This window comes from Tamandua tetradactyla, chromosome 1 (assembly GCF_023851605.1).
Source record: "Tamandua tetradactyla isolate mTamTet1 chromosome 1, mTamTet1.pri, whole genome shotgun sequence".
Lineage (NCBI taxonomy): Eukaryota > Metazoa > Chordata > Mammalia > Pilosa > Myrmecophagidae > Tamandua > Tamandua tetradactyla.
In genome coordinates this window covers 17933001-17947775 of record NC_135327.1, presented here as the reverse complement: position 1 = coordinate 17947775, position 14775 = coordinate 17933001, and the positions used below count along the sequence as shown (strand labels likewise).

The 14775-nt window shown below is 37.6% G+C and overlaps 1 protein-coding gene and 1 pseudogene across 14 annotated transcripts in view; both read right to left on the bottom strand.

The window, feature by feature from the left end:
• The window catches only part of NCOA6 (nuclear receptor coactivator 6), a 186315-nt gene that overhangs the window by 82198 nt on the left and 89342 nt on the right, over positions 1-14775 (bottom strand). For all 14 annotated transcript variants that reach the window (XM_077170720.1, XM_077170739.1, XM_077170808.1 and 11 more), the window contains one exon: positions 3411-3693. In XM_077170720.1, coding sequence (XP_077026835.1) covers positions 3411-3693 — 283 coding nt within the window. The remainder of the gene's footprint in view (positions 1-3410; positions 3694-14775) is intronic.
• LOC143683590 (non-structural maintenance of chromosomes element 1 homolog pseudogene) lies at positions 4638-5536 on the bottom strand (annotated as a pseudogene).

Below are 14775 nucleotides of genomic sequence, written 5' to 3'. Positions count from 1 at the left end.
ATCGATTTCATTTTTGAAGAGGTTTTCCATTTCTGTTCGTATATTCAGCATTACGAACAGAAATGGAAATGTAATGTTCAGCATTATATTAGTTGTCTCAGCTCTTGTATCTCATTTGAACTATTGGTTTGTTCCTTTGATTGGGCCATATTCTCAATCTTCTGAGCATGGACCGTTATCTTCTGCTGCTGGCATCTGGGCATTTAGTCAGATTTCCCTGGGTGTCGGACCCAACAAGGTTGTAAGATTTTTCTGTGAAATCTCTAGGTTCTGTTTTTCTTATCCTGCCCAGTAGGTGGCGCTCGTGGCACACGTTTGTCTCACGTGTTTGGAATGGTTCCCCCCCGGTCACCGATCTCCGCGGCCTGGGGATTTCCGATCCAGTTCTCTCCGTTGGTTCAGGGGCCGCGCGTGGTGGGGGCGTCAGCCGCCACGGCTTGAGGGGACCCTGTGGCTGGTCGCCGGCCGCAGCGGGCCCAGGGAATTCGCCACCGGACCAGGAAGTCTCCAGTGGGGGAGGGGCGTCGGTCACCGGCCGCCGCGGCCTGGGGAATTCCCCACTGGACCAGGAAGCCGCCCGCGGGGGGGGGGCACCGCGGCTTGGATAGCCCTCTGATCCGAGACTCGTAGTCGCGGACTCGAAGTCGAGACTCGAAGCCGCCCGCAAAAGAGGGGCGCCGGCCGCCTCGGCTTGGGAACCTTGCCTCTCCGAGACTCTCAGCCGTCCCGGGAAGGAGTGGGGGAGTAGCTCCAGCCGCCGCAGCTGCCGCTGCTCGGGAAATCGCGCCCCGCTCGGGGATCTCACCGCAGCCGAGTCTCGCAGTCAGACTAGCCAGTCCAGACTGGGGTACGCTGTGTGTCCATTCCCTGCCGTAGCCCCAGGAGCTGTTCTGGACTGTTTCAGTTCACCTAGTAGTTGCTTTGGAGGAGGAGGAACTAAGACGCACGTACCTTCCTAAGCCGCCATCTTTCGCAAAAATATCAGTAATCTTTTAGCTACTATCCCCACCAACAAAATAGGGTGGAGCACCAGTCTTAGAATATCCGAGAGAGTGTGGGCTTTGGCTTCAGATAGATTTCAAATTTAATTCCAGCTTTGCCATTTAGGTTCTGGGTACCAGAAACAAGTATTAAACCCTCCTGAAATGTAACTTGATCTTTTTTAAAACTACGAAAAAATGACTTTATGAGATTGGGAATCCTAAATAAGAAAAAATATGCAAAAAAAACCAGTATAGTACCTGATATACAGTAGGCACTGAAAAAATGGAAAGCATTAAGATGGTGTAAAGAACTTAAGAACAGAGAGAGAAGTTTAAATTAATAGAATAACGTTCACTTCTGGACACAGTTCATTGTATGTGAACTGAGAAGCTGAGAACATATAAGCTTCAAACTTCAAGTGAAAGCTTACAAAAATACTGGCTAAAGAACAGCCAACTATAGAACATTTACAACTATAATCCACTAAACGTATTTAAAGAAAGGGCACTGAAAAAGGAGAGAAGTAGATTTATTTATAAAATGGTAAGCAATTTTACCTCTTCAAATGAAATAGCTGAAATATTTAATCCCCAAATATTTAAATATGCAATGGGCATCTCTGTGTAAGCCATTCATAGACAGGAAGCAATAAATGCTTCAATTTAAGAAGGGTTTAATTAAGTCTTCACTCTGTCTTTTTTTTTTTCCTATGTTAAGCAAAAATAATTTCCACTGCAGCATACCAAACTGAGGGTGGAAATAACACAAATTAGACAACTAAGTTTTAGTGTATGCAAACATTACATTTCAGCAAGTCTGAAAGTCAATGCAAATTTCAGAACAACATTCTGTCCAAACCTATTTTACAGGTAAGGAAACTAAAGCCTAGAAGGTGTTAAGTGATTTATCCAGAATCCTGTGGCTACCTAGCAAGCAGCATCAGAGATGGCATTAAAATCCAGCTCTGATTCTCAGGTCAATTTTCTTTCCATGACAGTTATGCCTCCAAACAGCAAGAGGCAGGAACCTTGGGATCTTGGTTCTACAGAGTATAGATGCTATCTGACTTCTTCCCGTGCTGAAGAGTATTAAGACTCTTGTATGTGGTCAAGATAAACATCAGATTTACTTCTGGAATTTTCTACTTGTGAGACAGGTTGCCGAAAAATCTTGTTTATGACATAGTTATTTTTTACCAAAACCTTCTATAACCTCCATCATATTTGTGAAAATAGAAATTAAAATATTTTTTGGACCAAGAATATAATCCATGAATGTCATAAATCTGGGTTCAGCAAGTTATTTAAAAACCATAAATAAATTGATCCAGCAACTTAACAACAGAAAATGTATCCATATTAAGAGGGATGAACAATTTCAAGCCTAGCTAGGCCTTTAAATTAATGTCATATATGATGATGGTGAAAATAATGGTGATAAATGTAATGCATACAATTCTCTAATACTATGATAGTTCATAACTAAAAATCCCTTGGAAAAAATTAGACAACTGAAATTGGAAAAAAAAAAATCTAATCAGCACTTGATTAAACCAGGATTTGTGATAAAAGGATTAAATCTGAATTGTTTTTTTGCGCTATGTCTGAAGAGATTAAAGTAATAACCAGAATATATGGAGAACATCTAAACCAAGAGTCAAAACCACAAATGCCTACAAGAGTTAGACAGGTAATCCATATGTGTGAAGAAGCCAGATGAGAACTGTGATGAACTGAGGGCCCAGCCCTCACCTCACCAGCAGATGCTGCTCAGAGCCATGTGGGAAAGAGGGAGTGCTCAGTTTTATAAGATCTTCCTATTTTTAAAGAGAAATTTAAAAATTTGGATCTGGATGTAAAATATCCTAAAATCTTAAATAATGGTAACTAAATTTGAACATTAAAAACAAACACTAAAGTGGGTCAAATACTACATGGCTACAGGCAGGATCTAGCAGGGTGTCCGTCAGTGACCTCTGATCTAAAACGTAAAAGAATTTTAAGTATATTATAATCATGGGGGACAATTTTTTTAAGCATTAAGAAGCCTTACAGATTCAGCCCAATTCCTTCATTTTACAGGTAAGGAAATCGAAGACCAGCGAGTTAAAAATGATAAATCAATTTGGGTCATTAGAATTACTCCTAAACACTAGAGCAAAACACAGAATTACTCCTATCCACTACTGACAAAAAGCAGATTACTTAAGAATTTCTATATTAAGCAATACTTTACTATGTTCAGGTCTTCCAAGTACTTAAGCACAAGAGCATTTCTTTTTTAAAAGTCCTATAATTCAAACTTTGTACCTAAAATCAGTCTTTCAACCAGTTGAGCAAAGTATTATGGTAAAACTCAAGAAAACCATGGAAGGGCAAATACTTCAAAGGGAGTAACAAAAAGGAAAAAAAATTAAAGCAAATTACCCATGTGTAACAAATTAGGGATATTCTCCAATATTGTGTCCAATTTCCATTTGAAGTCTTTATCATCTATATTTCCTTTAAAGGCCACAAAGATTGTGGAATCCTCCAAAATACTATCACTTTTTGTGTCATCATCTTCTAGTCCAGAGTCAAAATCCATCTCTGAGTCTTCCACTGTTGATGGACACAAGGAAGTATAGATGTCTTCTAGGTTTGGAACATCATCCAAAACCATGGTGAATATTATTCCAGAAGGATATGCTAAGTGGAAAATAAAAAATCTCTGAAAAGAAGAAAAGATACAGAAGGGTATTATAATGCATATTTATATATTCAGCAATGTTTAATCTATACTTCCGTAAAAACTGTAATCTATTTGCCAACAATAAGTACTATTATAAAAATTAAGAAATTAGAGGATAAGTAATTTTAATAAAGATATGCTATAACAATTAGTTCTTAAAGATATCAGAAATAGAAAATAACCAGTCTTAAATACAGTGCACTTTATTATGTCATATGTTACCTTCTGGTAAATCTAGAATATGAGAAGGAGGTAACAAGGGATAACAAACAAGAAACTAAACTATATACTTAAAAAGAAACAAAACCACTTTGTTGTTATATATATACAAAACCAACTTTCCCATTTTAACCATGTTTGAGTGTACAATTCAGTGACCTTGATTACATCCGCAATATTGTGCTGTCTTCACCACCATCCATTACCAAAACTTTTTCATCAATCAAAAGAGAAATTCTGTACCTAATAAGCATTAATTTCTTCATTTCCCCCCACCTCCAACCCCAGTCCCTGTAATCTACTTTCAGTATCTATGTATTTGCTTATTCTAGATATTTTATATAAGTGAAATCATATAATATTTGTCCTTTTATGTCTGGCTTAATTCACTCAACATGAAGTTTTGCAGGTTCATCCATGTTGTAACATTTATCAGACCTTCATTCCTTTTTACGGCTACAGAATACTCCACTGTATATATACACCACATTTTGTTTATCCATTCACCTGCTGACTACCATGAACATTGGTGTACAAATATCTGCTTTAGTCCCCATTTTCAATTCTTTGGGTTATATACCTAGACATGTGATTTACAGGTCATATGGCAATTCTATATTTAACTTTCTATGGAACTGAATGAGTACTTTGTACTTCCTCAGTAGAGTTTTATTCCAAACCTTGAATAAAAGAACATAAAGAATAAGGAAGGTGAGTCATGTTCAAGGAAAACAATGATTTCCTTTCTTGCAGATAGGGCTGTGTAGGTCCTTCTACCCAAAGGCAGTGAGCCCTTCAGCAGTACACACCGCCTACTGCTGCCTGCACTGCAATGACTTTTTGTTTCTTCTGGCGATACCAGTCTCCCTGCTCTTCTCATGGTCGAAGACTTTGATATCTCATGGGCCCAGTAAATGTGACAGTGGGGTTAACCCAATTCAGAATTAATCTGTAAATACTTGGCCATGCATGCTAAGTGGCATTCAAATCCCACAGGTTTTGCAGTTTTGACCCTGGATGAAGAGGTTGTGGCAGATGTGAAGGATCTTCATGGCACTGGACTAGGTCTCCTATATAAACTGCTCCATCTTCTAGATGGCCCAGCAGTGCAGACCTTCTTTCTCAATTAGCCATTTGTTTAGTATAAACTTCTGTACATGTATTCAGCTTCCTTCTTCCTCATTTTCTTGCCTTTAAGATGATCAACTAGATTGAAACTGTCTGTGGAAGATGCAAAGCCAGTTTCTGAGTGAAAAATCAGTTTCAAAGCTTCTCTCAAAAGAGCCAGTTCATTCTCTGCAAAATTTAATGTAATTTTGGAAACTGAAGTTGTTACAAAACTCAACAGTACATAGATGGGTCTCCTGCCATCTTCTGTGACTCCTTTCATTATCTCAATACACAAGGACTCCAAGATACTGCTAATGATGTTAATGAAGTTCTCCAACTTCTCTACAGTAGCACTGCATTCATGGACCTTACAGCAACGCTTAAGCAAAGGTATAACATCCCATTTCTCTAGCACTCCGTGAATCATTAGCAACTGGAGGAATCGCAGATGGACATGAGTCATAATTTCTATTCTTTTTGTACTGCACTACATATATGAAAGAACAGATCTATGGAATCGGATAAATTTAGCTGAGGCCCTATTTTCTGATCTACAGCCTAGACTATGTTGGTGACTATGGCTGAAAGGCACAAATAATACTTTCTGAATTAACTGTTCACTTGGAAGAACTAGAGAAAGAACAGCAAACTAATCCCAAAGCAAGTGAAAGGAAAGAAATAATGAAGATTAGAGCAGAAATAAATGAAAGTGACAACATGAAAACAATCAAGAAAATCAACCAAACCAGAGGTTGATTCTATGAGAAAATCGATGACTGATGGACCCTTAGTGAGGTTGACAAAAAGAAAAGGAGAAAGGATGCAAACAAATAAAATCAGAAATGGAAGAGGAGACATAACCACTGACCCTGCAGAAATAAAGGAAGTAATGAGAGGATACTATGAACAACTTTATGCTAATAAACTTGACAATGTAGATGAAATGGACAACTTCCTAGACAGGCGTGAACAATCAACATTGCCTTGAGAAGAAACAGACAACCTCAACAAACCAATCACAGGTAAAGAAACTGATTCAGTCATTAAGAAGCTCCCCAAAAAGAAAAGTCCAAGACCAGATGGCTTCACATGTGAATTCTACCAAACAGTCAAGAAAGAATTAGTACCAATCCTGTTCAAACTCATCAAAAAAAACTGAAAGGAGGGAAGGCTACCTAACTCATTCTATGAAACCAACATCACCCTCATACCAAAGCCAGACAAAGACGTTACAAAAAAGAAAACCACAGACCAATCTCTCTAACAAATATAGATGCAAAATTCCTCAACAAAATTCTTGCAAATCAAATCCAACAGCACATTAAAAGATTAATACACCATGACCAAGTAGGATTCATCCCAGATATGCAAGGATGGTTCAACATAAGAAAATCAATTAATGTAATACACCATATCAACAAATCAATGCAGAAAAACCACATGATCATCTCGATTGATGCAGAAAAGGCATCTGACAAAATTCAACATCCTTTCCTGTTGAAACACTTCAAAGGATAGGAATAGAAGGGAATTTCCTCAACACCATGAAGGGAATATATGAAAAACCCACAGGTAATATCATCCTCAATGGGGAAAAACTGAAAACTTTCCCCTTAAGATCAGGAGCAAGTCAAGGATGTCCACTATCACCACTGTTATTCAACATTGCATTGGAAGTTCTAGCCAGAGTAATTAGACAAGAACAAGAAATGCAAGGCATCAATATTGGAAAGGAAGAGGTAAAACTCTCACTGTTTGCAGATGATATGATACTATATGTCAAAAACCCTGAAAAACCCACAGCAAAACTACTAGAACTAATAAATGAGTACAGCAAAGTGGCAGGTTACAAGATCAACACTCAAAAACCTGTAGTGCTTCTATACACTAGTAACAATCTGAGGGGGAAATCAAGAAAAAAATTCCATTTACAATTGCAACCAAAAGAATGAAATATTTAGGAATAAATTTAACCAGAGACAAAAGACCCATACAAAGAAAACTACAAGAAATTGTTGAAAGAAATCACAGAAGACCGAAAAAAATGAAAGGGCATACCGTGTTCATGGATTGGAAGACTAAATATAGTTAAGATGTCAATTCTACCTAAATTGACTTCCAGATTCAATGCAATACCAATTAAAATCCCCAAAACTTACTTTTCAGAAATAGAAAAACTAGTAACCAAATTTATCTGGAAGGGCAGGGTGCCTCAAATAGCTAAAAATGTCCTAAGAAAGAAAAATGAAGTCGTAGGTCTCACGCCACTTGACTTTAAGGTGTATTACAAAGCTACAGTGGTCAAAACAGCATGGTACTAGCATAAAGATAGATATACTGGCCAATGGAACCAAAGAGAGTGTTCAGGTATAGACCCTGTCATCTATGGACAACTGATCTTTGATAAGGCAGTCAAGCCAACTCACCTGGGGCAGAATTGTCTCTTCAATAAATGGTGCCTAGAGAATTTGGTATCCACATGCAAAAGAATGAAAGAGGACCCATATCTCACACCCTATACAAAAATTAACACAAAATGAATCAAAGACCTAAACTTTAGACCTAAGACCATAAAACTGTTAGAAGAAAATGCAGGGAAATATCATATATATTAGGAGGCGGTTTCCTAGACCTTACACCCAAAGCATGAGCACTGAGGAAAGAAAGAAATAAGTGGGGACTCTTCAAAATTAAACACTTTTGTGCATAAAAGAACTTCATCAAGAAAGTAAAAAGACAGCCTACACAATGGGAGACAATATTTGGAAACAATATATGAGATAAAGGACTAGTATCCAGAATATATAAAGAGATTATTCAATGCAACAATAAAAAGACAGATAACACAATTACAAAATGGGCAAAAGACTTGAACAGACACTTCTCAGAGGAGGAAACACAAATGGCCAAAAGGCACATGAAAAGATGCTTAACTTCCCTGGCTATTAGGGAAATGCAAATCAGAACCACAATGAGATATCATTTCACACCCATCAGAATGGCCATTATCAACAAAACAGAAAATGACAAGTGCTGGAGAGGATGTGGAGAAAGAGGTCACTTACCCACTGTTGGTAGGAATGTTAAATGGTACAACCGCTGTGGAAGGCAGTTTGGCGTTTCTTCAGGAAACTAAGTACAGAATTGCCATATGACCTGGCAATACCACTGCTAGATATCTACTCAGAGGACATTAGGGTAAGGACACAAATGGACATTTGCACACCAATGTTTATAGCAGCATTATTTACAATTGCCAAGAGATGGAAACAGCCAAAATGTCCATCAACAGATGAGTGGCTAAACGAGCTGTGGTATATACATACAATGGAATATTATGCAGCTGTAAGACAATCAAGTTATGAAGTATGTAACAACATGGCTGGACCTTAAGGACATTATGCTGCGTGAGATTAGGCAGAAACAAAAGAACAAATTCTGTATGGTCTCACTGATATGAACTAACATTAATGAATGAACTTGGAGAATTTCAGTTAAGAACAGAGACAAACAGGAGATAGAAACAGGGCAGATTTTGGGTAATTGGAACTGAAGGGATACAGACTGTGCAATGGGACTGATTGTAAAAATTCAGAAATGGATAGCACAATACTACTTAATCATAATACAATCATATTAGAGCACTTAATGAAGCTGAATGTGAGAATGATAAAGGGAGGAGGCCTGGGGGCACAAAGGAAATCAGAAGGAAAGAGAGAGAATAAAGACTGAGATGGTATAATCTAGGGATGCCTAGAGTGTATAATAATAGTGACTAAATGTACAAATTTAAAAATGTTTTTGCATGAGGAAGAACAAAGGAATGTCAATACTGCAGGGTGCTGAAAATGGATGGTAATCAATATTTTAAAATTTTGACTTATGTGTGAAACTAAAGCACAAAATGTTTATTGGGTACAAAACTTATACTTTGACTAGTGCCGTTCTTAATATAACTTATATGGACAGCTTAATTGAACATCATAAGTACACAGAACGTTGGGCAGGGCACGAGATTTTGTAGGTTTGTCCAGAGTGAATGCCTCGATAAATCCCAGAAGGATTTGAACAGTGAATAAAAAAGTATTTGCGAAGTCCCCTTGGGGGAATGGTGAGAAAGGGAAAAATTCAACTTCCCCAAGTAGAGAATTCTTGATATTCTCACAAGCAGTGGGGACAATCAAAGCAATAGAGTGAGCTCCCAATCTTGGGGTTTCATATAAAACTTAACCCCGCAAAGGTTAGGTCAAGCCTACTTAAAATTAGGCCTAAAGTCACCCCCAAGAGAACCTCTTTTGTTGCTCAGATGTGGCTTCTCTCTCTCAGCCACATGACAAGCAAACTCACTGCCCTCCCGCTCTCTCTGTGGGACATCTGTGGACCTTCCTGGCAATGTGGGACAGAAATCCTAGAATGAGCTGGGACTCAGCACCAAGGGACTGAGGAAACCTTCTCAATCGAAAGGGGAAAGAGAGAAAGGAGACAAAATAAAGTGTCAATGGCTGAGAGATACCAAACAGAGTCGAGAGGTTATCCTGGAGGTAATTCTTATGCATTAAATAGATATCACCTTTTTAGGCAAGGTGTAATGGAAAGGCTGGAGGGAACTGCCTGAAAATGTAGGGCTGTGTTCCAGTAGCCATGTCTCTTGAAGATGACTGTATAATGATACAGCTTTCGCAATGTGACTGTGTGATTGTGAAAACCTTGTGTCTGATGCTCCTTTTATCTACCTTATGGACACATGAGTAAAATTCTGGATTAAAAATAAATAAATAATAGGGGTAACAAATGTTAAAATAAAATTAGTAGATTAAACGCTAGTCATCAATGAAAGGGAGGGGGTCAGGGGTATGATATGTATGTTTTTTTTCTTTTTATTCCTTTTTCTGAATTGTTGCAAATGTTCTAAGAAATGATTATCATGAAGAATATACAGCTATGTAATGATATTGTGAATTACTGATTATATATGTAGATGGAATGATCATATGGTAAGAATGTTTGTGTTTGTATGTTGGTATGTTTAATAAATAAAATAAATTACAAAAATAGTATGTTCGTGTTGTATGTTGACTGGTTTTATTAATAAAAATTTTTTAAAAAAAGAGTTACATTTTCAGTTATGCTGTCTACCAATGAGTACACATTTTAAAGATCACACCATGTGGTTATTTTCTCTATTATCTTTGGGACTGAATAGTATATACTTAACCCAAAAGTGTACGAATAAACATTAATTTTCAGTATTTTTGTGATAAGCCAGAATGGCTTGGAAACATAAGCACATCATTCAATTTTTCTAATGTTTAAAAATTCCTTTCGTAAATTCCAACTACTACTATATGTTTAAAAAAAAAAGATAAGAAAAAAGAACTGAAAACAAATCCACTAAAATGCAAACAGTGATTGTGCAGGGTGTAGGATCACTGGTAAATTTTTTTTTCCTATTTTCCAAATATGCTACAATATGGTTATATTAATTTCAGAAATGGGAAAAAATGCATTAACTTTTAAAATTTACTTAACTTTTATATTTTCTAAAACAGTCACTAAACTTCAGGACCAAAGGCTTTCCAAAAACCAGCCTATGTGATCTCTGGGGAAAATATCCCCCTAAGTAAACACAGCACCTTATATTTTGGCAATTATAAATTCTTTTTAGTATTGTGGCTGTTACAATGGAACAGTGGGACTTAGGTGACTAAGAAACAGCAGCATTTAGAAAATCTCTTCTTAATACCACCTGCCCTTAATCAACTGCTATCTGCACTTTACAGATTTTAACTAATTTTAGAGGTAAATAAATAAAAAGAAGATTTTAGGGCCTAAACGTTGTTGCTCAGCTGGAAAAACATTGTTTCTTGATTGGTGAACCTGTCTGAAAATCTGTAGTAGGCTATTCCAAAGTTTCAGAGTTGGAAAACCTCTGTGTGAGCTGATGTACCAAGTCAGCTAATTCAAAATCAGGAATTACAAGTTAAACATGTTTAAAAACCAAGAAATTGAAATTTAGTCTATGAAAAAGTGGTGATTTTCCCATCCCCCCAAATTAATCTTTAAAGAAAGTTCTTCCAGAAAATGTACTCATTGAGATAAAGTCCACTTAAAATCTAGTCCTTCATTATACATGATGCTCATTGGATAGAGGTGGTAAAGGATACACTGACTGAGAAGTAGAATGGCGAACTGCACATATGATAGAATATTGTGCAGCTACAAGAAACACGGAAAGTTATGAGGTGTACAACTGGGTGACTGAATCTTAGGGACAACGTGGTGTAAAATAAGCCAGAAACAAAAGAACAAATACTGCATATTTTCTTTTAGAAAGTACTTATAAGAAAATTGGGGCCTAGATTGTAAGTGCTTAGAGCAGTCACATTTAGTCCAGAACTGTTAATGACAAATATCTAGATTTTGAGATGCTATGCTATATATGTATAACCTGGTACTTCCCTGAAACTCTGAGTACCTGTATGACACTTAAGACTCAGAGTTGGAGTTCTGCAGCTCTGAAAATTAGCATTACTACATAGAACAACTGTTAAAGAAACTGAAAAATAAATTAGGCTTCAAAGAAAAGATGAGAACAAAGCCATTCAGGTTGGGACTGAGGTGAATCAGAATAAAGGGGTAAGAACAACATTTTCTTTATTTTAGAACTTCATTATCTAGTGAAACCAAGAGAAGAGAACTTTATTTTGTCCAAAACCTAAATTTTCTGTAGCACATAATCTAACAACCTGTCTGGATAGGTCATTTAAACAACCCTAACACATAGAGGCCAGAATGGGAATGAGGGCTTGTAATTCTGTATAGGTTAATATAATGCCTGGGTACATCCCAGAGGATTTTGGGCAGTTAATTAAAAAATGTTGGCAAAGTCCCTTGAGGGATGGGAGAAAACCTATGGAACTTTTAAGCCTTACCATCAGGGAAACTCCTGATACTATCTCAAACATTAAAGACTCCCAAGTCAATAGGTCAAGCCCTTGATCTTGAGGCTTGCTTTTATGAAACTCATTTCTGCAGCAAAGAAGCTAAGACTACCTATAATTATGCCCAAGAGTTACTTCCAGAAAACCTCTTTTGTTTGTCAGGTGTGGCCTCTCTCTCTCTAAGCCCAACTTTGCAAATAAAATCACTACCATCTCCCCTATATGGGACATGACATCCAGGATGACAATTTCCCTGGTGATGTGGGACATAATCCCCGAGGACAAGCCTAGCCTTCGCATTGTGTGATCAACAACACCTTCCTGACCCAAAGGAGGAAAAAATGTGCAACCTAAAATACGGTATCAGTGGCTAAGAGGGTTCAAATAGAGTAGAGAGGCTATTCCAGAGGCTACTCTTACGCAAGCTTTACATACTGCTAATAATTACCATGGTTTGCCAAACCCCAATCAAAACCATTCCTGTCAACCCTAAAGAACACCTAGGGCTCTATCTGAGAGTCTACAAAAGTTTCACATACTAAGATTACCTTCCAGAAACCTACAGCCTCCAGATGGATTCTTAGGCCAGCAAGTCCTGAAACCCAGAGGGGCCAGCCTCTCCAAGAAATCATCTAGTTCCATTCCCCTCTCACATATTATTGACACCCCTTTCCAACATGAAGAATTTAGAAAGGGCATAGCTCAAATACCCCTAAAGATTGGGAGAAGGATCCAGGGAGAAAGAGAATTTATAACAGAGAAGACAGGATTTAACAAAGGAGTATGACTGCTGACTCATTATATTTTTATTTCCTATAGTCTCCAGTCTCTTAGAGCACCTAGAAGGAAAAACCTAAGATTGTAGAACTGTAGCCTATACCAAACTCTGAAATCTATTCTATAACTACTTGTTACATACTACTTTGAAATATATTGCTTTTTGGTACTTGAAATATACTGCTTTTTGGTGTGTATGTTGTATTTCATTATAATAAAATGATTAAAAAAAAAAAACACCTAGTCCTTAATAAAGGGCTTAGTATCAAAGTAACTGATTAATCTTTATGCAAACTGAAGTTCAGTGATCTCTTCGAGAGAGAAAACAGACCGACTTTAGGTTGCTCAAGAAAATTCATTTGCTCACTTACAGTCATCAAGGAGAGATAACGTGCTGTTTTTCTGAGTTTGCTAAGATTAATCACCAGTTACCCTTTTCACTTACATGATAAATTTCCAGATTACCTAATGTTTCACTTCCTATTAGGGCTCTTTTCATCTTTTATAAAGAATCTAAGGACAAATATGCATTCAGGAGAACTTTTAAAAGGAAGCATAGTATTTATACTGCCCTTCTGTAGAAATCGTATTTCAGGATCACCAAAAACTCCAGTTGAAGGAAAGCTCTTCTTTATAGAAGAATGTGAACTTACATGTAAACAGAATGATATAATTAGAAAATCACCATTTTGCACCCCCTAATGAAATAACTAATTCAAGCAAATACCACTGAAAACGGTAAAACATTATGTGAAAACTGACAGGGAACTAGATAGTCACATGATGCCAAAGTATCATCACAGAGATTTGCTGCTGGTGAAAGGAAAATAATACCTTCACCATGGAAGGATTTGCTTGTTACTACCTGACCACATGATCAACATTAGCATCTAATAGAGAAATAACCAGAAATTATGTGCAACATTAAGTATACAGCATTATCTTTGAAATATTCTTGCATAATGTTTAGCCTTTATTGTCTTAATACAGGAGATAGAGGAAAAACTTAAACAACACCATGAAGAAATAACTGGAAAAATCCACCGTAAGATTTCTATGGGACAACTGCTTGGTCTCTCCAATAAGTAAGTGGTCATGGAAGAAGAAAAAGGTAGGCAAGACTCTTCTACACAAGCACTAGAGAAAATGTGGAGGCAGCGATTTACCTATTCACTGTTAGTAGGGGAGCTGAGAGGTGAACCCCTCAGGAGGGCAGTGTAGTGGTTCCACAGGAGGCTAGGGATGGGGCTGCCAAGTGATCCTGTAACCCTGTTGCTAGGTATATACGTAGGAACTGAGAGTGGGGACATGAATGGACATTTGCACACTGGTGTTTATGTGGCAGCATCCATGATTCGCAATGGATGGAGGTCTCCTAAGGGTACAACAACTGAGGGAAGGAAGGGGGAACTGTGGTATATACACACAGCAGACTACTGAGTGGCAGCAAGAAGGAATGAAGTTGTAGGGCATGCAACTAGGTGAATGAATCTTAAGAACTATATGTTGAACAAAACGGCAGAAACAAAAAGACAAATAGTATCATGCCTCACTCACATTGATTAACTATAATGTACAAATTCAGAGAATTAAAGTCGAGAGCATGGGTTATCAGGTTGGAATCTATTGTAAAGAGTTCTAGATTGTAAACTCTTAAAGGAGTCACATATATTCAGAAGCTGTAACTGTTATTTTTAAATCCTGAGATATTGAGCTATCTGTGTATAACCTGGTCATTCCCAGAAACGTTGGGTATTTATGTGAATCCTGAGACTCAGAGTTAGAGTTCTGAAGTCATGAAAGTCAGCATTAGCTCATACAGCAACTGTTAAAAAAGCTGAAAAACTGGCGGGAAGATGGCTGAGGGGAATAGAGTGAGTTAATTCCTGCTCCATGAAACAAGATGGGAGCTGAGAAGAAAATGTCCAAGACTGCAGGTCCTGGGTGTGAATAGTCTAGGAGGGTCTTTAGGTAGTTTTGGACGGGGGGACAGTGAGTGGGTGTGTGTGTGTGT